Raw genomic sequence first — 25,981 nt, forward strand, 5'->3', positions numbered from 1 at the left:
ATCCTTCTAAACCCTTTTCACATGTGATACTTGTTTTCCAAACTCCTTTACCTCCTTCCCCTGCCTTCATAGCATGTGGTTTCTAATGGCAATTTATATATATTTCTCCTCCAGCTCTGCCTGACCAAACAGGACATCTGTACAGCCCAGTGTGGTACAATAGTTTTTCTCCCAGTCTTGCCTCTTTATGTCCTTTGGCAGTTCTGTTCTATCATAATCCAGATATCTGTTGTGTCTTTTCTAGAAGACCTATTTCTTTAAATGACCCATGACCTGTATCTCTTGCCTTCATTCTTGTAGATTCTTTTTCAACTCCGTGAATTAATGGATAGAATTTAATTTTTTTTTCTTTTTTTTTTTTTTTTCCATGCCCATACCTCCTTTTCTGGATGTGTTTTATTTTCATTTCAGATAAAAATCACAATAGGACTTCATGTTCCAGGTTGTGTCATCTTGTATTGCTTCAAAATGCTTTGATGAAGTTTCTCTTGGTTACACTCTTTGTTCACTTCCATTTAATGCAGCTTTGCTTGTGTATGCTGTATGGAAGTAGTTCACTTCAGAAACTTTTGTCTGAGTTCTTTACATGTTAACAAGATAACTAAATGTATGACTTGGTTCTTCAGAGGTACTGGCCATGCACAGGTGCTTTGTAAGTAAGTAAATGAAATAAAACCACCTTGATGAGAGCTCTACAGTACTTAGAACTAAGTACTACAGTACTTAGAAAATTGGGTTAATATTGCTGAAGCTGTGTAGGATTTGAACAGCTAAATAAAATCTTAGGAAAAAGATGCCATGTTCAAACTCTGTATGCTTCAAGAAAAAAAAGGTGGAAATTTTTGGTTGAGCTCCATTGTGAACAATTGCTGTGACAGAAAAACCTCAGGATTTGATTTCTGACAACATACATTACCTTGTGATCTTCCACATAGTAAGACTGATATCAACTTTGAAGCATCAAAGAAGTCAGTCTGGTTCTACATTTTTGATTAAGCATATCAGGCTGCTGTTCACTGCACCGTAAGGCCATTTCATGTGTTTTTAGAGAGGATGGTGAGGAAAGGTAACTGTGGCTGAAGCTGAGAAATTTTCTGTTTTACTTACTTTCTACAGATTAGAAGCTGCCAAAGATGACTATCGAATACGCTGTGAAGAACTAGAAAAAGAAATTGCTGAATTGAGGCAACAAACAGAAGAGCTAACTACATTGGCAGAGGAGGCTCAGTCTTTGAAGGATGAGATAGATGTACTAAGGTAAACTATTTTGTTTCTTTTTTTTTAAACTAACTTCTAATCCATATAATATATGTACTTAGTCCTCATCAGTTCTTGTTTAAATAATTTTAGTATTAAATATAAGCATTTTCTCAATATCAAAGTTATTTTGGATCATTCAGTTAATTACACAGACCATGACACAATTCCACTCAAGTAAATTAGTTATTATCTACCTAATCAATAAACTACTAATAAACTTAGCAATCCTACATCATCTTATTGTCACAACAGGTCACTCACTGGTCTTTTGAGTATTTTCTGCTCACTTTCATCACGACTGTTCTTACTGGGGAACTAGGCACTTTCCTTTCCTGGGTTTGCATTATTTGGACGTTGGGTGGCGCTTTTGGTTCATCGTATAGTGCTAATACGAGCACTATCTGTTACAGCTCTCTTTACCACTGGATTTTATGACAACTACCACCCAAAGTCGTCATGATTTGATGATGCTAGGGTTTTATAGGGTGCAGTGGGCCTTTTTACTGTGGAACATAATATTTCAGTAGTGGCATCTTGCTGCCGTGAGTTATTCAGAACAATTATCCATTACCCACCTGTATCACTCTTTCTGGCAAGTCTAGCAAGGTGTATTTTAATATTGCCTTTTCTAATTCACCAGCAGCTTTCTACTAAAGCTATCTGTGAGTGATAGTGTCTAAAAGTACCCCCATCAATAGCTCTTTGAGTTGACAAGTATCTATGGAAGGGAAGCAGACAATTTAAAAGTGTAAACATTAGTAACAGGAGGATACAATTGCTTTCTTCTTCTTGCTGTGATGTCTCAGGATATGTTCTGCATTAAGACGAAGAATGAGGAAGCTTCAGGACATTTAATTTTGTCAGTTTTCAGAGCACAAATTTGATAAAAGTCTGTCTCTCTAGGCATTCTTCTGATAAAGTAGCCAAGTTAGAAAGCCAGGTAGAGTCATACAAAAAGAAGTTGGAAGACCTGGGTGATCTGCGACGGCAAGTGAAACTCTTAGAGGAGAAGAATACAATGTACATGCAAAATACCGTGAGTCTGGAAGAAGAACTAAGGAAAGCCAATGCAGCACGTAGTCAGCTGGAAACATACAAAAGACAGGTGAGAACAGACACTATCAATAACAACAGTTCTCTGTATTGTTCAATATTTTCTTGTCATAACATGGCTAATACCTCAAAGTAAAAAAGAAATTATCAACAAACAGCCCTTGTGTTTAGAAGACTTCCATGTTTTGTAGATACTACCTTTGTCCTTCTTTCCTGCAATTACTATCATTATTTCAAGTTTACATTAGTTTGACAATAAGCAGTATTTCTTCCTTTTAAAAAATCAACAGATTTTTTTCTCAAATTATTCCTAATTTGTATTCAGTAGCGAGGCTTGAATTAGAGCTGCCTCATTCAGAAAAAGTGTCCACTTTTCACTTCCAGCAGTGAGGAATGCACCACAGATGAGGTAAGTTATTCTTGTGGCTAAGTAATCTCTTTTTGAGGTTCTATTTTTTCTGAATTTGGCCAATTAAGAAGAGTAAAGGATCCCTGTTGTTTATATGCACCCATTAGAGCACAACATGTGCCACCAGCATGCTCTCTGAATGGCATCTGTTTATTCTCCTGCTTATCAAAGTGCCATGTGGTCCTGTTTCAGTAAAGGCAGAAGGTGTGCTTCATCTTCTCTCTTCTTCTACACTCACTGACATGACATCATTCTGGGATTCTTGTTACAGGGGCAGAGAGAGCGTGGTTCATTAAAGTGGCACTGCCTGCTCTATATTTCTGCCTGCTAATAAGCATGAATGGTCATGTCACAGGGGTCCCTATAAGTCAGCTTACAGCAGAATGAAAATACAGAAACAACTACTAAGAACAGTGCAAGCCCAGCAGCAATGGCAATATGTGTCCCTAAGACTCAATAGCTTTTTTTTCCTGCATCTGGACATTTTAATTAAGACAATTAGCTTCGGCATCTATCGACTAATTGTAACAGTCCAGATGATTCCACCGGAAAAAAATAACTTGGTCAAGAAAAATGCTGAAATAACAGACAAAGAGAGGGAAAAGTAAATGTAGAAAGCAATGGCCTTTCACATGTGATTAGTACCATGTTTACTGGCAGCAAGTATTTCACTCCATTGAACAGCTAAGCATGTGAAACAGTCATGTAACTTTGACATCTGCATCTGGTCATCCTTATTTCACCAATAATAAGGATTTTGGAAGGGGAAGTCCCATCATTATTAGGTAGGATTTAATGTCTGAGGAGCTGTTGATTTGTACAGAACTATTCTGCTAGCTGAGACTGCAATAAACTCTGAGGTATCTTGTGGCAGATGTGAGTTTTCTTTATCTAACCACAGTGCCTCAAAATGAACACGGTGTCTTTGCCTTTGGTGCCTGTAAGGCTGAACGTCTTATCCTTGAGACCACCTGTGAATCATGAGTTTTCATAAAATTAATTTCTGGGAATCCTAACCCGTGCTGTCAGAATTAAGCCTGGTATAAGGATTCTGGTGCTAAGTCACTGCTGGGTGCTAGTGTGCCCTTGTTGTGGAAGTATCTTGTCTGGTGTGTGCAGCATTCAACCCCACTCATGATGATGCCATCAGAGGAGTTATTTCATTGGCTTAAAAGCTCTGTGCTGTGCAAAGGAAAGTGAAACTCTTGTAGAAAGGAAAGTTCAAACTCTTGTAGTGATCTTCATGGGAATCACATCTTCACCCCACCAGCAGTTTCTGTGAGATGAGGTTGTTGGTGCTAGGAGATGTAATAGCATTTATTTATTTAAGACTTTTTGTTCACTGTTCTAATAGCAAATACAAGTATTTTCTAAGAAACTTTTTGTTGCAGGATGGAGAATTGAAATATGAAGATTCCAGGATTTGGGGTTTTCTTTCTTTTTTTTTTTTTTTTTTTTTTTTTTGCAGTATTAATTCAGCCCCTTTGTGCATGTGCATCCTGATAAATTTTTAACAGTATGTCTTGCTTTTCTTTGCTGCAGGATTCCTGCTTTACTCATTCCACATGTCAGATAATGCTCAGTAAATGTGATGGCAGTTCATTTTTATTTTTTTTTTTAGTCTTCTGCATTATCGTGTAGCTGTGTATCTCTCTACTCTCACAAGTCCTGATTTCAGACAATTTATTTCCTGCTCTGTTTTTCTACATACCATTACCATAGCATGAGTGATTGCAAACATTAATGCATTTGTAGTTATTGATAGCCCCAGTAATGGATGTCACATCTGAGAAACAAAATATTTGCATATCTAATATTTTGATATATGTATATATTATTTTTTTTAACTTGATAATCTCAGAAATGGGAGGTCTGTGCTTTTTTTGCAGCCTTTAAGAAGAACAATAGCAGTCCTTCTGTAAGACTTAAGATCGTGCAGATTTTTAGAGCTAGTAGTTATTTTGCAATAGCTATACACTATTTGAAATAAAAAGTAATGAGAACCACCAGGCAGTCTTAATGTAGGTATAGCTACTGCTTTGCTTCACAATTTAAGATAATCACTTTCTCTGTAATCTAAAAGCCATGAAAAAGCCTTCTTATGATTTGCTTCAGAAGCAGCTGTACGTCTTTAGCTGAGTCTTCATTCAGCTTTTGTGTTTGCGGGTCAGTCTACTCAGCTTACTTGCTTCCATGCTCTCTGCATTATGAGTTTTACTAACGTGCTAGGAATGAGCCTTTGCTAGTAGAAGCCAAGAGTTTCAAAAAGGCGAGACTTCACTGATGTGCCTCTTATCCATTGATCGTTTCTGCTCAGTTTTCAGATTTCTGCTCATTTAATTTTAAAGGCTCTTTAGTGATCTGTAGTTGAAAGAATAAATGTTATGTTGTTAGCGATGTTTCCTTCTGAAGTAAAGAAACGGTTTCTAAGCCTATGGCTGAATCTTTATACCAGTGTATTAAAAATGATTGAACACATCTCAGGTTAAGAAACAATACCTGACTGTGTAAGCTGGTGGCTGAATTCTGAGTGAGGCTTGTGAAATAGAGTTAACAAAAGGTGTAGATAATTTGCTTTCTTTAGAATGTTTTTCTTTTTCCTGGGCTTCTCAGAATGCAGGAGGACTTTTCTCCTTTTCCTAAGCTCTTTGATCCGTAGAACCATATAGTTTTTTTTCTGTAAAACATGCTTGGACTTAAATTCTTGGATTTAGATGTACTGAAAATACTTCACAGCTTTTGCTTCTTTTGCTTGTGCTAAGACCTAATATTTGAATGCTCTTGGGTTTGCTGAACACAGAACACATGATGAAAGGAGTTTTTAGTATGTCCTACAGGTTAACTATTTCAGTTGTTTACAACATGACTTGTGGTGCATGGTAATTGGCTAGTTTGTCTTCTGTATTTTGTTTTAATATTAATATTTGCAGACAAATTATTGATTCTTGTTCTCACAGGCAGTTGAACTACAAAACAGGTTATCTGAAGAATCCAAGAAAGCTGATAAATTAGATTATGAATGCAAACGACTGAAAGAAAAAGTAGACAGCCTCCAAAAAGAAAAAGATGTAAGTGCCAAGGTGTTATTTTTCTGGTAGTAGCGATAGCAACTTTGTGTCCTTTATAACACAGAGATATGTAATTACAGTTAGCTATTAACAGCTAGCTTTCTAAATTAGGAATTCTTAAGTGAAAATTTTCAAATGTTTGTGTACAAGATCCTTTTTAAACCTAAGAACTGTACAGCGTGGAATAACATGACTGTACAAAAACTTATGCACAGATTTTTTAAGAGCAACAGCCTTCATATTTGGGGTCTGAAGTTGTTTCTTGAACATTTACCATGAGAAAGTTAATAAACACCAAGGGTAATTGTATTGCATTCTGAAAAACTATTTAAAGTAGGGTTTCTGCAGTATCATGCTTGAACTGAAGTCCTGTTGCGTTTTTCTAAAGCATTCTTTGAGAGGTGCCATCAGCATGCTTCTCTTTGTGGAGCCATGACTACTGCAGCAAAAGGCTTAGGAGTCATGTAGAGGGACATGTCATTTGTGGCAGTCTTGCCTTTTATGACAGCTCCTTGCTGATCTGTCTTGGTACTGCCAACATGGAATGCACAGGGTGTATACCAGTCTACTCCTTCCTCTCTCTCATTTGCTGCTGATGATTCTACAATTAATTGCTGTGTCCTCTCTTGCCAAGACTGATCCTTCAGGCTTCTCTTGCATACTATTGTTTCTCACCAGTTTATTTCAGCTTCTTTCTTAAGAATGTATAAGCAAGTGCCTTAAACAGCCTCAAAACAAGGCCTGCACTTTGAGTTAGCAATTGAGTTACCTTGTTTTAAATATAAGTCCTTCTGCCCATCAGTCAGAATCTCTGTAGGCTTTTCCCTCAATGGTCATATTTCCTGTCCAATTCTTTCAAAAATTTCCAGCCCCTGCACTTGACTAGCAATTGAACTGAAAGTTTTCAGTTATTTTCTGTTCGTAGTTCTTTGATTTCCATATTCTTATTAAATTCTCAAACTATTGTGGACACCTGTCCTTGATATCACTTCCATCTGTCCTTCAGTTCAGATTGGAATGCCCATAGTAACTGTATTTGTACTGTGCTTTGATTTTCTTTCCTGCTCTTTATTTAAAAATTGTTTTTCCAGTTTTGTTATGTTTGACAATGGTAAGGTTTTTTCTGTGGCTTATCCATTGCTTGGTGGACCATTTCATCTTGCACAAAGGATCTGAATTGCAGGCCATTGTCATATGGTTTTCCATTTTACCCCTGACAAACAGCATTCTTAGGGGTGGATGTTGGTTTTAGTACATTCTTTTGAATGGATATGCACCTGTGAGAAGTAGATTATAGCTGAATTCTCTCAACATTTGAATTAGTGATTCACTACCTATGTTACCAACTCTTTCTGTTCCCTGTTGTCACATAGGTATCAGTAAGGTTTTGCACCATAGGTCACAAGCTACATAGTGGTATCTTGTCAGTTACATTTTGCCTACAGTTAAATGAAATTGATTTTTTTTTTTCCCCCTTTATGTTGTGGCAGAGTTCAGTATTTTCAGCTATGTCGCTTGGAATTTTACCTCCGTGGTGTGTGTGATAAGTACCAAGATAATTTGATGAGTTGACTTGTCTGCAGTGTACAGAAGAAGCTTAGAGCTTTTTCTAGTCATTAAAATATTCTGGCTTTTTATTGGTGTTCTCTGACTCGCTGTAGCAGACATTGGTATTGTTGCTATCAGCAACTAATTTAGAGCACTTGTCTGTGTGGCTTTTCTTCTGTAGTATTTATGGTAAAATAATTCATCTATAGGGTTTGCGAAATGACTCTCAGTGCTAACAGAATATACACTTTATTCGGATTGTTCTGACAGTTGCACCATAATTTACCTTGCAGGATTCAGAAATACAGCAGGAGCTGTGTCACACCTCACCAAAATGTTCTTTGGCTGTGATTCCAAGTCATGGATCCATTTGGGCTGAATTATAAAATACATCCAAATCAAACTGTTAATAGGAGGCAATGCATGGAGCTGTCAGCCAACACAACTCTGTATCTACACAGGCCCGAGGTCTGCCCTAGACCTTTTAGTACTACTGGACATTCTGGTTTTGGAGCAGACTACAACCATAGTTGCCGTTTTCTCCTGTAATTTTTGAGTTTGGGCAAAAACTTGGTGCTGCCTGTAGATTCTCAATTTTTTTTGCTAAAAGGAAACTTGTGACAAATTGATGGAATATTTACGTGATGCTACTGAAGAGCCCATCTGTCTAGACCCCAAGGTGGTCGAGCTCTGGTCTCCATTTATCTTTTGACGGAGCTTTAAGCAACTAATTTTCTTCTGTAGCTAAGATGGCTGGTGAATTGCAAGGCCAGCTGACACACAGGAGGAAGGGGATAGGGTAATGCTGCTCACACTTTCACTGTAGAAAGACAAACAAAATGAAGTTAATGCAGTTTGTTTGTTATGTTGACTGTGTACTCACCTGCTTTTTATTTCACTCCTGGCTGAACTTTTGTTTCTTGGTCAGGGAAAATCTGATGAAGGGAAAAGGACAGTGACTGGGTGGCCCCCATAGATGCTATTTACAACCTGGTACCAGAACTTTGTGTCACTAGTATCTCGATTTTCTAAGGTTATACCCTGCTATTTCTGCCTCCACAAGCTTAATACAGAACAGCAACCCTTCTGAAAAAACAAACAACCCAGTGTTCTTGTGGAGTATATAATTTTTATTTTTTTTCTGTTGTGAAATACAGAGATGCCTTAATTTGAAAATCGTCTCCACAGTTGCATTAGATTTGTTTTAAAGTGTTAAAGGCTATGCCTTTTGATAACTTGTGTACTGTTAAAGATGAATTTGTAGTGCCAAGATTGATACTCGTTCTCTTTCCAATTATTCAGAGATTAAGAACAGAAAGGGATTCTTTGAAAGAAACTATTGAAGAGCTTAGATGTGTCCAAGCTCAGGAAGGTCAACTCACCACTACAGGTAAAGGACAAATAAGAAGATTAAGTTTATCTTTTCTGAAGTTTATAGAACTCCCTTGGAGTCCTGTAAATACCCTGAAGAGTATTGAATGTGCTTTTGTTGAGCAGTGAAAAGCTGCTTGAGTTATGAATAACCTTATAAACATTTAAAAACTTTAAATGTTATTTCAGTCAATGATAACTTTGGGTCTCCTCCCCAGTGGAGAAATACATTTCAAAATGTATTTATGATTTCTGTGTAGTTACATAATATTCTTTAAAGATATAATAAGTTCTCTCTTGTGTGTATGAAGTTTTGTGTGTTGCAGTTTATTGCTATGTGTAATGTTGCACAGCTTTGTAGTTCTTAGATAAGCTAATGGGAAGAAAATACACAAAATTACTTTATCAGAATGAAAGAAGGCAGTAATGATTATTCTTCTAATGAAATATTGCTTGTCCATCTGTCTTGCTGTAGCCTGACTTTGTGTCATTTTTCCACTGTGTAGCATTACTCTAGAACTGTAAGCTTCTAGAACATTACCTGCTTCTGGTCTGTTAAAAGAAATTACTGGTCAGCTTGCTAAATTTTTTACTTTCCTCACCAGGATTGATGCCTCTGGAAAGACAAGAGCCTTCAGACAGTTTAGCAGCAGAAATCATTACTCCTGAAATAAAGTAAGCTAATGTGTGCTTTGTTTTACTAACCTCTGCAATGTACATCCATAGATGATTGATTAGTTTTCAGCGTTAGAAAGTTTCTGTGATTAATGTTTGGGGTTTTTCTCTCCTTTTTGATTCCTGCACAGCAGGAGCTGCTGTGTTTAAGACAAAATTCTATTGACCTCTCTTTGGGTTTGTACTGTCCTCAAAAAATAAAAAAAAGGGGGGGGGGGGTTTGGAAACCAAAAAAAAACCCCTTTGTTCTCACTTTGTGTCTCTTCTTGTCCTGCAGAGAATTTGAATAATGGCAGCTTATATGTTCATTAACAGGCAGAAACGTTTGTAACAAGAATGTGGTGGTGTACAAGGAAAAAAATTACCGAAGTTGTGAAAGAAACAGTAGATTATAAATGCCATTTTGTATCATGGCAAATGTTTACTGTCTATTAAAAGGAAGAACAGCAGTGGCAGAGCTGAAAATCATTGTACCTTAAGATATTGCATGCTGTGTTTAGCCTTGCCAGTATGCTAAAAGATTTTAAGACAGCCACATCTCAGAAATCTGTTAGCGCTTCAGGAAATCTTTTCTTTACCTCTAGCAATACTGATACTAACACTTGGAGAGCTCAATATGGGTCAAAGCTTATGTTCAATAGTAAAATAGTATCCTTCTAGAAAGCTCTCGATAGAAAAAATTTGCTTCTCTTCTGGGTAATCAGCACCGGTGAGCTGGAAGACAGCAAGGGGGAGCAGAAGGAAGCCCCCATAATCCAAAGGGAAATGAAGAGCAACCTGCCTGATGGTTTAGACACACACGTGTCTATGGGCCTGGATGGGATCCCCCAGGGGGACTGAGGCAGCTGGTGGAAGTGCTCACCCAGCTACTTTCCATCATTTGTCAGCAGTCCTGGCTAACCAGGAAGGTCCCAGTGACTGGAGGTTAGCAAATAGGATGCCCATCTATAAGAAGGGCGCTAAGGAGGAATTGAGGAACTACAGACCTGTCAGTCTGACTTCAGTGCTGGGGAAGATTATAGAGCAGATCATCCTGAGTGCCATCACATGGCACATTCAGGCCCGGTCAGCATGGATTCATGAAAGGCATACGCTGCTTGGCTAGCCTTATGTCTTTATATGACAAGGTGACCTGCTTAGTGGATGAGTGAAAGGCTGTGGATGGTTTTTTACTGGGACTTTACTAAAGTCTTTCATACTATTACCCACAGCATCTCCTGGGGAAACTGGCTGCTCATGGCTTGCATGGGTGTGCTCTTCACTGCGTAAAAAACTGGATGGCAAGCCTAAAAAGTGATGGAGTTAAAGTAAGATGGTGGCTGATCACAAATAGTGTTCCCCAGGGCTCAGTACTGGGGCCAGTTCTGTTTAGGATCTTTATCAAGTAGTGTTGATCTGCTGGAGGATAGGAAGGCTCTGCAGAAAGATCTGGACAGGCTGGATTGATGGGCTGAGGCCAGTTGTATGAGGTTCAACAAGGCTCAGGGCTGGGTCCTGCACTTGGGCCACAACAATCACATGCAATGCTACAGGCTTGGAGAAGAGTGGCTGGAAAGCTGTTCAGTGGAAAAGGACCTGGGAGTGCTGATTGATGGCTGAAGAAGCTTGTGCCCAGGCAGCCAACGACCCCCTCACCTGTATCAGTAATAGTGTGGCCAGCAGGGCCAGGGCAGGGATCATCCCCCTGTACTCAGCACTGGTGAGGCCGCATCTCAAATCCTGTGTTCAGTTCTGGGCCCCTCACTACAAGAGAGACATTGAGGTGCTGGAGCAGGTCCAGAGAAGAGCAACAAAGCTGGTGAAGTGTCTGGAGCACAAGTGTGATGAGGAATAGCTGAGGGACCTGGGGATGTTTAGTCTGGAGAAGAGAATGCTCAGGGGGGGCCTTATTGCTCTCTGCAACTGCCTGAAAGGAGGTTGTAGTGAGGTGGTGGTCGGTCTCTTCTCCAAAATAACACATGACAGGCCAGGAGGAAACAGCCTCAAGTTGCACCAGGGGCGCTTTAGGTTGTATGTTGCAAACATTTCTTCCCCAACACGGTTGTCAAGCAGGCTGCCCAGGGAAGTGATTGAGTCACCATCCCTGGAGGTGTTCAAAAGACATGGCACTTAGGGACATGGTTTAGTAGTGGACTTGATATTGTTAGGTTAATGTTTGGACTCGATCTTAAGGGTCTTTTCAAACCTAAATGATTCTGTGATTCTATGAAAACAGACCAACAGGGTAGAACTTTACACAGGTTCATGCAGTAGTTTAGTGGCACTTGAGATGATAACTTTTCTTAATGCTTGGCAGTAAGCTTCGCGTTCTTCACATTCTACCTATAAATCTGTCCAGCCTGTGTGAAATTTCCAGTGTGAAACCTAATAGGGGTATTCAGGCAGTATCCTTGTGTTGTGCTTTCCTACAATTGCAACTCATTTAATTGAGTTTGTAGTTAGGGGGTTGAAGACAAGATAGTTGTTTCCCTTAAATAGGTAAAGATAATTTGCATGTTATATTTACACCTTCTGTGGTAAACTGTTTTCTTCTTCACAGAGATTGACAAACTGTTTTCTACAAAATCGTATTTTATGTGTTTAGGGAGAAACTCATTCGCCTTCAGCATGAGAACAAGATGCTAAAGTTGAACCAAGAAGGTTCTGACAATGAAAAGATAGCCTTGTTGCAGAGCCTTCTTGATGATGCAAACTTGCGAAAGAATGAATTGGAGACAGAAAACAGGTGAGAAGTTTTGTCTTCTGTTTCTTGACTTTTCTAACAATTGACAATTCTAACAATATACTTTTGATTGTACTGTGTCCAGTGATGGCCTTCCCAGTACAAGAAAGACTTACTGGAGTCAGTCCCGTGAAATACCACAAGGATGTAATTAGAACACTACAGCATCTTTCATATAAGGAGAGTCTGAGAGATAGAGACTATGTAGTCTGGAAGACAGAAGGCTCAGGGTGGACCTTAGGAGTGTTTATAAATATCTGATGGGAGGGTCTAAAGGAGATTGAGCTAGACTCTACTCCAGGGTGCCCAGTAACTAGGCAAAAGGCAGTGGGCAGAAATTAAAACATTAAATTTCATCTAAATGTAAGAACATTATTACAGTGAGGATTGCTGTACACTGGAATAGGTTGCCTGGAGAGATTGTGTCCATCTTTGGAGATACTTAATACACAACAGGACATATTCTTGGGCAGTCTGCTGTAGCTGACCTTGCTAGATTAAGCCAGTAAGCATACAGACTTCTGTGGGATCAGACATCCTGCATCTGAGCGTGTAAACTTAGCTAGCTGATACTGTTGCGATGCTGCTCTACATCTAAGCTTTGAATCTGCTTTTTGTCTAATCTCGCGCAGTCTTCCCCTTTGACTGGGGCAGGTTCCTGAAGCCTGGGACAGTAAATATTACACTTAGCTAACAAATCTCTGTAGTTCTCTGGACTCTTTCATGCTATTCCTGAAGCTAAGTGCCAGTCCCTGGCTCGGAATCGTAGGCTTGGGAGCAGCTCTGTGGCAAAAGCCTTGGTGTTCCAGTGGGCACCAAAGGATGATGGGTTGGCTGGGGGAACTTGCAGCTGTCTATGACCTGGGCTGTCCTCACCAGGGATCAGGCAGTCAGTCTGGGAAAATGATCCTTCACCTCTCGTCAGTACTTACAAAATCACATCTGGACATAGCATATAATTTTGGATTCCCCAGTACAAGAAATAAGACGTGTGTGCTGGAGTGCAGTGGAATGCTAATAAGGTGAGGGGCACTGGAGTATGTGATATGCGATATAAAACTGAGAACTGGGTTTGTTCAGGCCAAAGAAAAGGTGGCATAAAGGAGCTAATACTGTGATGTGCATCTGCCTGATGGAAAGGTGTCAAGACGACAGAGATGGGCTCTTGTTAGAGCTTGTCAGTGGAAGGACAAGAGGCAGCAGACAAATACGGAGTGTGTGCCTGAGCTCTAGAATAGAGGCCCAAAGAGTTTGTCAGATCTCCACCCTTAAAGGTGTCCATGTATGGGCTGGACGTGGTTCCCAGCAATCTGCTATAAGTGCACCTGCTTTAAGGAGAAGGTTGGATTTAGGCATCCTCTGGAGATCATTTCCAACAAAGTTTGTAGGATTCTCTGACTGTGTAAAAGCGGTAAACTAGTAGCTTTCACAGTAAAACTGGTTGTTAGCAATTCTTGTTTCATGTAACTAGAAATGATTTCTTAATACATGCATTTATGTTGTCTTGGAAGAATATCAGATTGTTCTGGATGACTGCAGGCTATAATCTCTGGAAATGCTCTATGCTCTAACTACTGTTGTGAATTTTCTGCACCTCTTGTGTAAATGACCTGAAAACACCGGACACTAAAAACCTCAGGCTTCCTCTTGCAGTTGTTTGGGTTTTTTCTAAAAACACAAAATACTGTCTCTTTTCTAGACTGGTAAATCAGAGACTTATAGAAGTGCAGTCCCAGGTTGAAGAACTACAGAAGTCCTTGCAGGATCAAGGTTCAAAAGCTGAAGATGTAAGTAGAAATGTGCAGCAAACTTACATTCAACTAGTTACCGAAACTTTTTTTGAGACTTTCACCTTTTTGTAAAAAATTATGTAAAAGAAATATGCAAGTGGAGACTTTTGATAGTATTCCGTATTTATTCATATGGTCCTATCATGAAATTGTACTTCTCTAAATAAGATGTGAGACCTAGTAAGACGTTTGTCTAGAACAGAAAGCTGTCCTATATAGGTGTCAAATATATTTTATTTGATTGTGTCTGTTCTGATAGTAAATTTAGCATTAAAATTACGTATGTAGAATAGAGAGTTTTGCAGGGAGTTAAGGAAATGGTAATTCTCCATGTCTTAGTAAAGCATCTGAAACTATTTTTGGTTTAGTTTTCTTAAAAGTTAAGGCCTTTCCTGCCAGTGGAAGCTCTGTAACTGTGGATGTAAATGTATCTTGTAATGCAAGAAGCTAGGCAGGCCAAAACTAAAATAAAAGTCAAATAATTAGGCCCTCAACATAATGCAGCATTTTCTGTTTCTGTGTATGGAGTTAACATTGCTTTTAATGTAAGAATACACATCGTGGCAGTCAGTGTGGAAAACAACTTTCAGTCTTCCACTCAAAGATTGTGTTTGCTATCTCCTGTGTTTGAGAGAAGAAGCTCTAGAACTTTCTTGAAAGCAGTGATTTGCGGGACTGTACATGCACAGTGTATGCTTACAATCTCAGTGTATCGTGTAGCTAATTGGCAACAAGTTGTAATGTGTTGCTTTCTACTTTTGTGGGTTTGTTTTTAACTAATTTATATAAACCAGTGAAAGTTTTTACTAGTTGCTTATTTTCATTTGAGTGTGTTTAATTTAGCTTATCCTTTAAATTTTCAGAATAAACTGTATTAAAATAAAACATCTAGTCGAGTTCAAATAAGATTACTTTTCTTAAAATAAATTTTAGAATGCATTTTAAAATAGGTCCATCCTATTGTGTGATTCTGAGATATGCTTTCTTGTCTTAGTTATTGGCCAAAATGAGATTTTTCAGAGTGAACAAGAATGTGAAAAAAATACTTTCAGATACTGAAAGTTGTAAATTATCCCTGCCTAATTGAATTCAGCTTTATTTACTGCAATTTTAATTGTCTCCTTTTTTGAGGCTCTGGTTTGGACAGTAATTTAGGACATGTCTGCAACACACAGGACGGCTTGAAGCCTATGCAGGCATCATCTGAAATGATTCTATTAACTGCAATACACCACTATCGCAACACTACAGTACAACCTGCTGTGGTTTCCAGGCAGCCTGTGTTAGTTCAGAGCTGGCAAGTTCACAATGCAGTTGTTGCATTCCTGGCTTATGTGTAGGTCTGACCATGTCAGTGGTGATTTATAGGCATGATCACATGGCCTGTTTTGATGAGTTCGGTGTGTAGGATTTCATTTACTGTTGAAGAAGCAAGGGTGTAGACTCAGCAAAGTATTGAGGCTGCAAGAATCTCTGAAGGTATTGACACCTCATCCAGTCTCTTACACAAAGCAGAGGAAACCTCAAAGTCAAACCCAGGTGCTCAAGGAGATAGAATTTGTGCTGAGACCACCTGAATTACTCTTGAGATACCCTTACAGAAAGAGTAATTCTTCAGAAGCATGAGAAAAAGGGTAGAAAGACATGGATACAGGGGATGCATCATTTTCAGCGTGTTACCTCTGTTCTTCACTACTTTTCTGCAGCTGTGCACTGAAATCTGTATTTTTGTGTACTTGTACTGTAAACATGCTCAACCCAGAAAACCTGGTTGTATTCAGTCCAGAAACGTATGGTGAGGGCTTGGGGCTTGGGATTGGGTTTTTGTTTTGGTTTTTTGCTTGTTTAGATTTTTGTTGTTGTTCGGATTTTGGGGGTGTTGGGTTTTTTGGTTTGGGGTTTTTTTGGGTTTGTTTTGTTTTTGGGTTTTTTTAGCTTTGTTTATTTTCAAAGTTAAAGCAGTTTTTAGGCTTGACCAAAAAGTAGTAAAAGCACTATAGTAACCCAGGGAAGTATCATTGCAGTAATACGTCCTGCTTGCCAAGGTTCATATGGGGAAGAAGTTTTGATTTTGTATTGAAGTGCAGTGGAAGATTAATGTTAGAAATGTATCTGTGCCTAAAATATATGTTGGACCTGTAATGGTCAGTGATGCATCCTGTTGGGGTGCCTGATTAGTCCATCGTGGTTGTTGCCTTGCTACGCAGAGACAGGCCTCCTTACCCCAGTCTTCCAAACTACAGAATCAACTCAGATGTGCCTGGTGTGGTCAGAGTAGCAGGTGTGATTTGTTGTCCTCCAGAATGCAGTGGTTATGTGTAGCCTCAACAGGCACCCAAGGACAGCTTCAACTACATCATTTGCATGCCTTATTATCGCTCTCTTATGTCATACTTGTTCTGCCCTTCTCTGCCCTAATCCCCTGTTGTATAAAAAACCCTGCCCTTAGTTACTTCTACCCCACTGGGCCTAGCTTTGCTAAATCCATACTGCATCCGGTGTTTCTCATACTGTTATACATGCAATCTTGGCTTTACATGCTGTTATTGATATAGTTACTAGGTCCTCCTGTCTTGGCACCTCCTTAAAAAGTCCCCAAAACTGTTACGTGTGAAGCTCAGCCACTTTGCTGGTTTGGTGAAACACTGGAACAGGTTGCCCAGAGAGGTGGTAGATGCCCCATCTCTTGAAACATTCAAGGTCAGATTGGATGGGAACATCTTCTAGTTGAAGATGTCCCTGCTTAGTGCTGGGGGCTGGACTATATGACCTTCAAGGGTCCCTTCCCACCCAAACTGTTCTATGATTCTGTGATTACAATTAGCATCTGTGAAATCTGACCATCCTTCCTAGTGCTGTTAATAACTTCTGTCATCTTCTCACAGTGTTGCTAGTCTCATCAAGTGATTTTCGCAAGTCATGTGCAATAGTTTCCCTCACCCTGCTAAATTAGCTTAACCTCAAGCCAGAGCCATCTGCCTGTGACCTTAGCATGCAGAACAAACCCAAACTTGTTCCTCAAAAAAGGGACAGACTTGTTCTTTTGGCTTGTTTAAGCATGAAAGAAATTTCCAGGAAAAAGACGTTTCTATAGTTTTTTTGATGTAAAAGAAAGATGACAATTAAATATAGGAGAGGATACCTATTTTTTAAAATCACATCATGATAAGCATTTTTTCTGGTGTTTTGTAGGTGAAACTTGTTAGCAGTCAGAGGAAAAAGCAAAATAGGAAGTGTATGTTTGCTGATTTTTTACAATTTTGTTAGAGAAATGTTCTTGTATTATGAACAGATAAAATTTGAATGAAGTTAAATGTAAAACCAGCTCAAAATTAGAGAAAGCGTGTTTTTTTTAATTGGGATTTTTTTTTAAGAGACTGGTCTTCCTATGAGAGAACATCAGAACAACAATTTTAGTGGTTACTTGTTAGGAGCAGAGGATGTGCATATGTGACATTGAAGCTGACAGAGACTTAAAAAAAAAAAAAGTAATGTTTGCCCATTCTTAGAGTAATTTATTTGAATTTGCCTTGTTGTAAGAATATACAGGATCTTTGTGTGGCTAAAATCACACATTTTACTTTTTATTCTTAATCTTGCATCTTGAGTAAATGACTCTGGGTAAACTCAGTCCTGCTTCTTTTAACTGTGTGTTCTGTTTATCATTGTTAGTTTCTTGCTTGTGAGAACATATGATCTGTCTAGATGGGAGAGGGGTTACTCCCACAACAATGCTGGTACTCTGCAAATAATACATATAAAAATACACCAGTGGAATCAATGTTGACGAGCAGTTGAGTCTGTTCCAAACCTAAATGCAATATCAGGATCACAAAAGAAAAGCTGGGTTCAATTTTTATTTTCTTACCTTGGGAAAATGTGCACTACTGCCAACTTTTCCATTTCTTGTCCAAACCAACCAATAGTCCCCTAACTGATCAGACATAAGTGATGGTGCCAGTTTAAATGCTTTGTGACCAAGAAAGACACACATGAGCATTTATTGTTACAGAAAAAGTGATGTTTCTGCAGTTGTTCAGAGGACTGGAAAAGACAAAAACCCAAATGGTCAAACCCTGCAGATCCTTACCTGCTACAAATTTCTGACTTTGAAATAGATAGTGTCATGATGGCTGGTTTGGGTTTTTTTTCGGGGTCTACCCGATTCTTACAGTGCAGTAACGAAATCCAGCTTTGAAATAACAAAAAAGCATGACCCAAGAATGTGATCGAAGACAACATTTTGAAGTATTTACACTACAACAAAGCTAAAAGTTTTTTTCGGTACACATGGTAGTTGTCTCTGTTGGCCAGGTGTCAAAACCTAGTTGAAAGAACATTGGAAAAAAAGCAGTGAAATAATTTTGTTGATGATTTTATCTTATATTTTGATGGCGTCCTGGACCATCTGTCACATGCTAGACCTGCAATATGATAAACACAAAACAAAAAGGCAGTTTCTGGTTTAAATATTTTACATTTGTCTTGCATTCAATCACTGTGTCAATAACACAATTCAGAATCACTCCATAAAAACATACGCATCTCTTAATTTTGGTTGTAGCCCCATAGAATGCATATTTTTCTCCTGTTTTGTTACTTGTATGGTTTTTGTTTTAAAATCACTTTCCAAAATAGCAGTTGCTCTCCTTTGAAATTCTGATTTAAACAATGATTTACAAATGTGCTTCTTTACTATTTTTATATTTTTGTTTTTAGTGGTATGTTTTAGAAAATGTTACAGAATGAAACTGCTGATGAGAACAGAGGAGAAAAATCAGCATGTGTGGAAAAAATGCATAGCTATAACTTTCTGTTCATGACTTTCTAAATAGTTTCTTCTGTTTGCTGCTGTTTTGCTTTATACTAATGTCATCTCTGTTTCTTGGCATGGGCTTCTGCTCAAGGCTATTGTGAGTATGGCTTTCTATTTACTTAACACTACTTTCAGTTTATAGACTTTACTGGGTTCGTTTTTTTGAAAGATACTCACTGTCTGTGAAGTGAGTTTAAAATTAAACTAAAATTTACTTTGAGGGTTTTATTCAAAGAGCTTATCTAAATGTGATTTAACCAGAAAGTGGAACACTGTAAGTTGTATAATAATGTTTACATGTCTGTAATGAGAAACAGAAAAAGGGCAAAATGTTTGCTGTACTCCAGTCAGAAACACTCTACTTCCTCCAGTTTCTATGGGGGTGGGAATTTACTTCAACCAATTTAGTACATGTCTTCATACACATTGCATTGCAATATTGGTAGGACAGCTTTTCTTGCAAATTTTGCTGCACTTCCCAATTTCAGGTTAATTTAGTAAGTCTAATAACGAAAGTACAGAAGAAATTTAAACAACTGCCGTAGAGTTTTGTCATTTATATATCTTGTTTGTATCAATGTAGTTCCTTGGGAACATTTCCTGGGAAAACATTTGTAAAGCTATAAAGCTCTCTAATTTCAGGGAATTCACACAGCCATGGAAAGATTGCTACCACAGAGGATGGCTTTACAGTTATGATCTAAAACTAAGTCAAGTAAAAAGTTGGATTTTCATTAGTGTCAAAGTCATGTATTTTAGAATGATTTTGAAGTTGTGTAAAAGCTCTACAATATATTAAAATAAAACATTTATTTTTCTGTTCTAGTCAATTCTTCTGAAGAAGAAACTTGAAGAACATCTGTAAGTATTTTGTTTGCCTGTTTTGTTTGCCATTTGAAATCATGTGTTTTTCATATGGCAAGGAAGGCAGGCAGTCATTAATCAGGCATCTGGAAAATATACAAGTAAAAGAAAATAGATAACACAGGAATGTTTGGGAATCTGCTGTTCAGATACTCTTTTCATCTCTTAGAAAACCTTCGCGAAAGCAATAAGACCAATGAAATAAACATCATTTTATGGTGGTTGGAAAACTTTGTTTAATCTTCCTTAAGATTTGTAAATCTTACTGAAGGGGAGTTAAGTAATTTTGTTCCGAGGAAAGCATGTTAATGTAAACAAAATTATTTTGTTTACTTTTTAGCATATATTATGGCATAAAATGTAACATTTTAGGAAGTGTTACCATTTTGTTCTGCTATTTCTGCACTTCTTTTATCTCCCTAAAATGCAGAAAGGTGTTCGCTTTAAAAAAAAAAGAAAAAGAAAAAAAGTGGTTTCTGTTGCCTTTGGATTTAGCTGTTCTTCCTCAATATAATCTCAATTACAAGTATTCATTCTAGGCATGCATTGTGCAATTAACTGTATATGTTAATTGTGCAATGTAAGTTTTAAAATCAAGTTTATAATTACTGAGAGTGAAGATGTTTGTTGTTAACAGTTCTTTGTACAACATAATGTTTCTCAGCTTATTTATCAAATATTTCCACAGTGATATTATCATTTGTCCTTATGCCCTACAGCAAAAATCAGTTATGCCCTCAGAAATATATCACTATCTGAGGATTTTTTGTACCACTTACCGTTCATTCAAGCACAGTAGTAATACTGGAAAAACAATATGTGCTTTCATGTTCTGTAACAGTGAGAAGCTTCATGAAGTTAACAATGAGCTACAGAAGAAACGAGCTATTATTGAAGATTTGGAACCAAGATGCAATAATAGTTGTGAGTTACCTGTGCAATCCATTTCTTTTCTTTAAATTTTTTTTCATATATAAGGTCTTTAATTAAAATACCTAAAGGAGGTGCAAGATAACCAAAAAGTACATTTTGAATGCCAGTGATACGTATGTTGTTAATTTATCTAGAAGCTATGATGATAAAAAAAGATATTTCTAACACTTGAAATGCAGGGAATAACATTTGAGAGACCACTGTAGTAAGAAATCACAGTAGTGATAAAAATACTGAGTCAGTTTCATACATGTCATTGAACATCAGCTGTTCACAACTGTCATATAGGCCCTAATTTAGTAGATCCTTGCTGCCATCACCAGGTTATTTTTACTTCCAATATATATTCCTTCAGTGTTTTTTCAGAATTGTGTTGTAATTTGAGAGAATTTTCAGATACTGGTCAAGTGTAGGATATATGTCATATTGCTCAGATGGTATCAAGAACCCACCATCCAGTTGTTTTTTAGCATAGTAATGCTACATTTTTCCTAAGAAGTATTGAAAAAGGTAGATTTTCTTTTTTCCCCCTCAAGCCTACTTATTACAGAACAAAGCCTTAAAAAATTGCAACCAGTGTCAGCGTTTCTCATTTGTGCCCAGACTATTTTATTTATAAAGAGATTGAGGAAGGTAGAAATAACCATTCAGTATACATTACATACATTCTGTGTCCAAAAAGAATCTTCATTTGTGTTGAGCTAAAACTGCAGAATATATTATAAAGTCCACATCTTGGAAAATGTTAGAACTCTTGGAAATGAGGTCCAAGGACTTCATGAGTACCTAATAAACATATAATCATAGCATATGTGGTTAGCTTCACTGTGAGCATAGTAGCAGTCCTATGACTTGCTAGCCTCTAAACACGAGGGCACATTGAGGCTTCTGTACTTAGTTTACTGAAATTGCAAGTTGCTTTTTAAAAATTAACATCTGAACTTTGTCTTGGTAAAATAAAAATAGTTGTACTTTCTTCCTTTCTTTCCCTGATCAGGAAATGTATTTGAATTATTCTTTAAGGTTCTTTTAATTATTCTGGATATAGCCAAAATGCTTGGGCATTATCATACAAGAATCATGGCATGCTTTGAAAAATGGACTCTTGCAAGTCTGGGAGACTGCTATTGGTCCTCTTACTGAGCAGTGAAAATTTTACTTGGTCCTGTTGCCAGCTTAGTGTTTTCCGAGTGCTTAGAAAGAAAACTGCAGTAAAACCATGAAAGGACATTTTAAAATGAGGCTGCTGAACAGATAGGCTGAAGGTTACCAATTATTCAACGTTGTTTGACATCAGTGTTATTTGCAATTTGATCCATGATGATGCAATTTATTTTTATTTTTTTTTCCCCCCCTGAGATCTGAGGAGATGTACAGAAGAGATATAAGCAATAGTGGTTCGACATATTGTATCAACTCAGGAAAAAGCTGTGCAATGAACTTGTCCTACTGGTCTGCATTGCTGCTTAAGAAAATGTGGGGAGGGAAAGTAAATTGAGTATACTTATGTCACAAGTCTGATAAATTGTGTCCAGTGTTACAAATCTGATAAATTGCGTCCAGTGTTACAGTTCAGCAGATTTAAGCAAGAGTTGTACCTGTTAAGAATTACTCCTTTTACATAAAATAAGAAAAGTTGTATTAATCTGAGTTACGATATCAAGATTTTATAGAGTTTGTAATTCATCGATAAACTCATTTTATAACTGTGTTCAGTGATGGGATTGATTTGTGATTCCATTTCTCTTTTTTTTTAATATATGTATCTTAAAAAGGGTAAAATTTGTGAACAAAATAGCCATCTCATGAGATTATATAGAATACACATTTTGAATGTGATCCTAAGCTATTCAGTAACTAAAATTATGGTTCCTTATGGTGGCTTTTCTAAACTGAAGTAAATTTTAGCTGTGCCTTCAGTGTGTGTTGAAAAACATGGTAATAATATAATTATGTTATTTTCCAATTTGTGCATCTCTTGGCATTAAGCTCTCAAAATTGAAGAATTACAAGAAGCTTTACGGAAAAAAGATGAGGAAATGAAGCAAATGGAAGAGCGATACAAAAAGTATTTGGAAAAGGCCAAAAGTGTAAGTATAAGTATTGCATGTTAATGATCCCTCTCTGACAGACTGCGCCATGTGTCCAGTCTGAGGGTGTAAATATAAAGGGGGTATCTGTATATGCACTGTATACGCATAAAAGAGAAGGAAGGACCAGTGAGTTCTTTTATCTTCTTACAGTTACAGTACCTAATACAGATTAATTCTGCAGATGTTACCCTGGTTTGTGTTCATGACTGTTACCTATCTGTAAGCCCTCCTGATGCCTCTGTACAAATGTCTACCTACTGCTACAGATTTTTGAGAGTCACCAAGACAAACCTTGTTAAGCGTGCTTTCTTATTGGTGATGACAAGGAGAGGGTGTTAAACCCTTTCTAAATGCTGTGATAACCTATTTCTTTGCATGAATTCTTCCAGCCTTCTGATGCTGAGTGACAAGCGTATAGATCAGCTAAAGCAGTGCCCATACTAGGACTGGTGCTGTAGAAATAAATAGCTGTGCTGTATTTTAGATTTGGAGAACCACTCATAAAACAACTCAAGGGAAGGAAACTCTGTAAGCAAGAGTACTGTTTAATTGACATTTGCGTTGGGATTTTTGGGGACTTCTGACAAAGTTGTCATGAAGAGTTCTAGCTCTTTGTACACAAATATAGCTTAGTAACACCAGGTGCAGTCACAGCTGGACCAACAAACTCTAGTTTTATCAGGTTGGCAGAGAGGAAAAAGGAAGTCTGGGGTCCTCTCCTTCACAGGTGGATGGATCTGTGTATGTGTGTTTCTGGATAGTATAGGCTTCTTGTGGTGCTCAGTCAGTAATGTCTCTCTTACCTGGGGCAGATAGATTGAAACACTTTTTTTCATTAATACAGCTTTTAACTACTTGAGATTTCATCAGGTCCTAATTGCTCACATAAACTGCTTATTCCTTTTGAGGTGCTCAGAATTTACAGGCAGACGTCATTACGCATGTGCCAAATCCTTCTTTTTTCAATTTAAGTTTGATTTTGCTTTCTTAGTTCATCTTTCTACCCTGATTTCTGTTCATGTTCTGGTTTAGCAGTCTGGTTTAGAAAATGTTTTAATATGAGCTCTTTTATTGATAGTTTTCCAAGTAAAGTGATACTTTTAACTGAATCAACTATGAGAGCTGTTCTGTTTCTCTGATGACATTCAGCATTCTCTTTGCATTTACTGATTAATATATGCTTCTGTTGAGAGAGTTGCTAATACCAAGGGTGTGGTTATACTACCAGCTTTGAAACGGCAATATTATGGTCTCAGTGATAGTCCCATTTCATCTTTTACTATACATTGATATTTTATTTGAGTTTCTAAGCTACTTTTTACTAAAGGCTTAGTAATGTAGGCATTTTGCTGGATTTATTACTGATTTGGCCCTGTGTTTGCTAGCACTCATGGTGCCTATGATGGATGCCTCATACAAACATAACTAGGTGTCCCTGCATCACATTAGTAACATAATGATCACACATGTGCCATTTCTAGAATGCTGTCTAGAAATGATAGCACCTGGTACTCCAGGTATGTGATCGTGGCATCTTTCCATAAGGACTGAAGTGGACCTTCCTCAAGTGGAAGGAATTCACAGGTAAGTAAACCTCAGCTATAAAGAGATAAACCTTGGAGAACAGGTTTCTACCACTGTGGCCCCAAGGTAGTGCAGGTAGAGATAGTTAGATACTGGGATACTGAACCTCTTGGTTGTCACTTTTGCCTATCGGTAGTTTTGTTTCACAGTCCTGTAAAAGAGAGCCCAGTTCAGATTCTGTTAACATACCATGGCTGATGTTCAGAGGTAGAGGCTGTCGTGCTGGTTGTCAAGATTATTTTTCAGGAGTCAGCCTCTGCAAAACTACACCTCCCTCTGTTTAACATTTTGGAGTGTCATTTCTAAAGACATTAACGTGTTTTAAGTCACTTTTCTTAACCTGGATTAAAAGGTTGTAATTCCTTGATGTCTTTCCCTTCAATTAGGTTGCTTTTGCTTCTTAAAACCAAACTGTTTTTCTTTTACAGGTCATCCGTACCTTAGATCCTAAGCAGAACCAGGGTGCAGCTCCTGAGATTCAGGCTCTGAAAAATCAATTGCAGGAGCGGGATAGAATGTTTCATTCACTGGAGGTAGTAATCCTCATGTTTCCTGGTAGTTGCTTATTTCCTCATTGCCTTTTGGATGTAGACTAATACTTTTATTATACTTTGGTTTTAAATGTATCCCTTTTTAATGTTTGTTTTATAGAAAGAATACGAAAAGACAAAAAGTCAAAGAGAAATGGAGGAGAAATTTATTGTTAGTGCCTGGTACAATATGGTAAGAATCTACCAAACTTTTTTTTTTTTTTTTTTTTTAAAAAAGGTAGCAGGAGAATAAATTATTAATATTAGTTGTTTCTGTGTTGTTTACAACAGCATTCATATATAGGTTCTTTTGTTTGAAAAGCATTTTCCAACACAGAGGCACAGAAACAAATGCTTTTTAATAATTTTATGCTATCACTATATAGGAGTATGTTCCTGTGATAACCTTGGGGTGAATGAAAAAGAATGTGTTATGTTATATTCAAATTTTAAAACCAGAAATGGCACTTCCTAAAGGGAAAGATGCCTCAGATTGCTATTCTGTAATTCCAGCCCTTTACTTACACTGTCTTTAACAGTGCTCAAGTTCACTTTTTTCTTTGGTTCTCCGTCTCCAATCTTCCAGTTCTCTCTAATGAAGGTGCACAAGGAAAGCAATTGGGCTTACTCACTGCAGTAAGTGCTCTGAGAAACAATTTCTTTAACTTGGCTGCAAGTTTACACCCATGCAAAGGAAGAGCATGGGGCAAGACCCTCACTTGAATTATTTAAATAATAAGGAAGTGATCTGTGCAGCCATACAGCTTTTGCTGGGCCTGTATGCTGGCAGATTTTTCGCCTTCAGCAAATGTGTTCAAGGACTTCTCTTTGGCAGAGTGTGTCGACATTGAAACTGCTCTTCAGATAAAAGGAAATACTGTGTAATGTTGATGTTTCATTCTGCTTGATCACAGAGTGCAAATTCCTCCTCTGTCTTCCATTGGAAGAGTTTCCTTCTTGCTGTTCTATGTTCTTACGTCCATGAATAGTAAGCCAGAAATGGTCCTTGAGCGGAGTGTTTGAGTCCTTTAAATATCGAGGGCATTTTCGAGTGAATAATGTCCTTGACCAGTTTCATAACATTAGTCTCACTGGCAAGCAGAAGACAAGCCTAAGCTAAGAGCTGTGGTTCAATAGCCTGTCATGAACTCTCAAGATAAGCACTGGTAATTCTGGCTGTGTCTGTCTTTCTCTAATTGGCCTCTGCTTTTATACACACCTACACAGGCCGTCACAGCTTCCCTGAATTCCTTCTTGCATTTATT

The 25,981-nt window shown here is 37.8% G+C and overlaps 1 protein-coding gene across 1 annotated transcript in view; it reads left to right on the forward strand.

The window, feature by feature from the left end:
- Positions 1–25,981, forward strand: part of LOC104413826 (protein Hook homolog 3) — a gene marked incomplete at its 5' end in the record, with an annotated part of 62,681 nt that overhangs the window by 36,095 nt on the left and 605 nt on the right. The window contains 13 exons of the mRNA XM_010024930.1: positions 1,117–1,257; positions 2,164–2,365; positions 5,680–5,790; positions 8,641–8,728; positions 9,315–9,384; positions 11,969–12,109; positions 13,806–13,893; positions 18,804–18,809; positions 19,539–19,573; positions 20,418–20,500; positions 22,499–22,599; positions 24,615–24,719; positions 24,838–24,909. Coding sequence (XP_010023232.1) covers positions 1,117–1,257; positions 2,164–2,365; positions 5,680–5,790; positions 8,641–8,728; positions 9,315–9,384; positions 11,969–12,109; positions 13,806–13,893; positions 18,804–18,809; positions 19,539–19,573; positions 20,418–20,500; positions 22,499–22,599; positions 24,615–24,719; positions 24,838–24,909 — 1,243 coding nt within the window. The remainder of the gene's footprint in view (positions 1–1,116; positions 1,258–2,163; positions 2,366–5,679; positions 5,791–8,640; positions 8,729–9,314; positions 9,385–11,968; positions 12,110–13,805; positions 13,894–18,803; positions 18,810–19,538; positions 19,574–20,417; positions 20,501–22,498; positions 22,600–24,614; positions 24,720–24,837; positions 24,910–25,981) is intronic.

The sequence above is a fragment of the Nestor notabilis genome, unplaced genomic scaffold, assembly GCF_000696875.1.
Source record: "Nestor notabilis isolate BGI_N333 unplaced genomic scaffold, ASM69687v1 scaffold14132, whole genome shotgun sequence".
In the NCBI taxonomy this organism is placed as follows: domain Eukaryota; kingdom Metazoa; phylum Chordata; class Aves; order Psittaciformes; family Psittacidae; genus Nestor; species Nestor notabilis.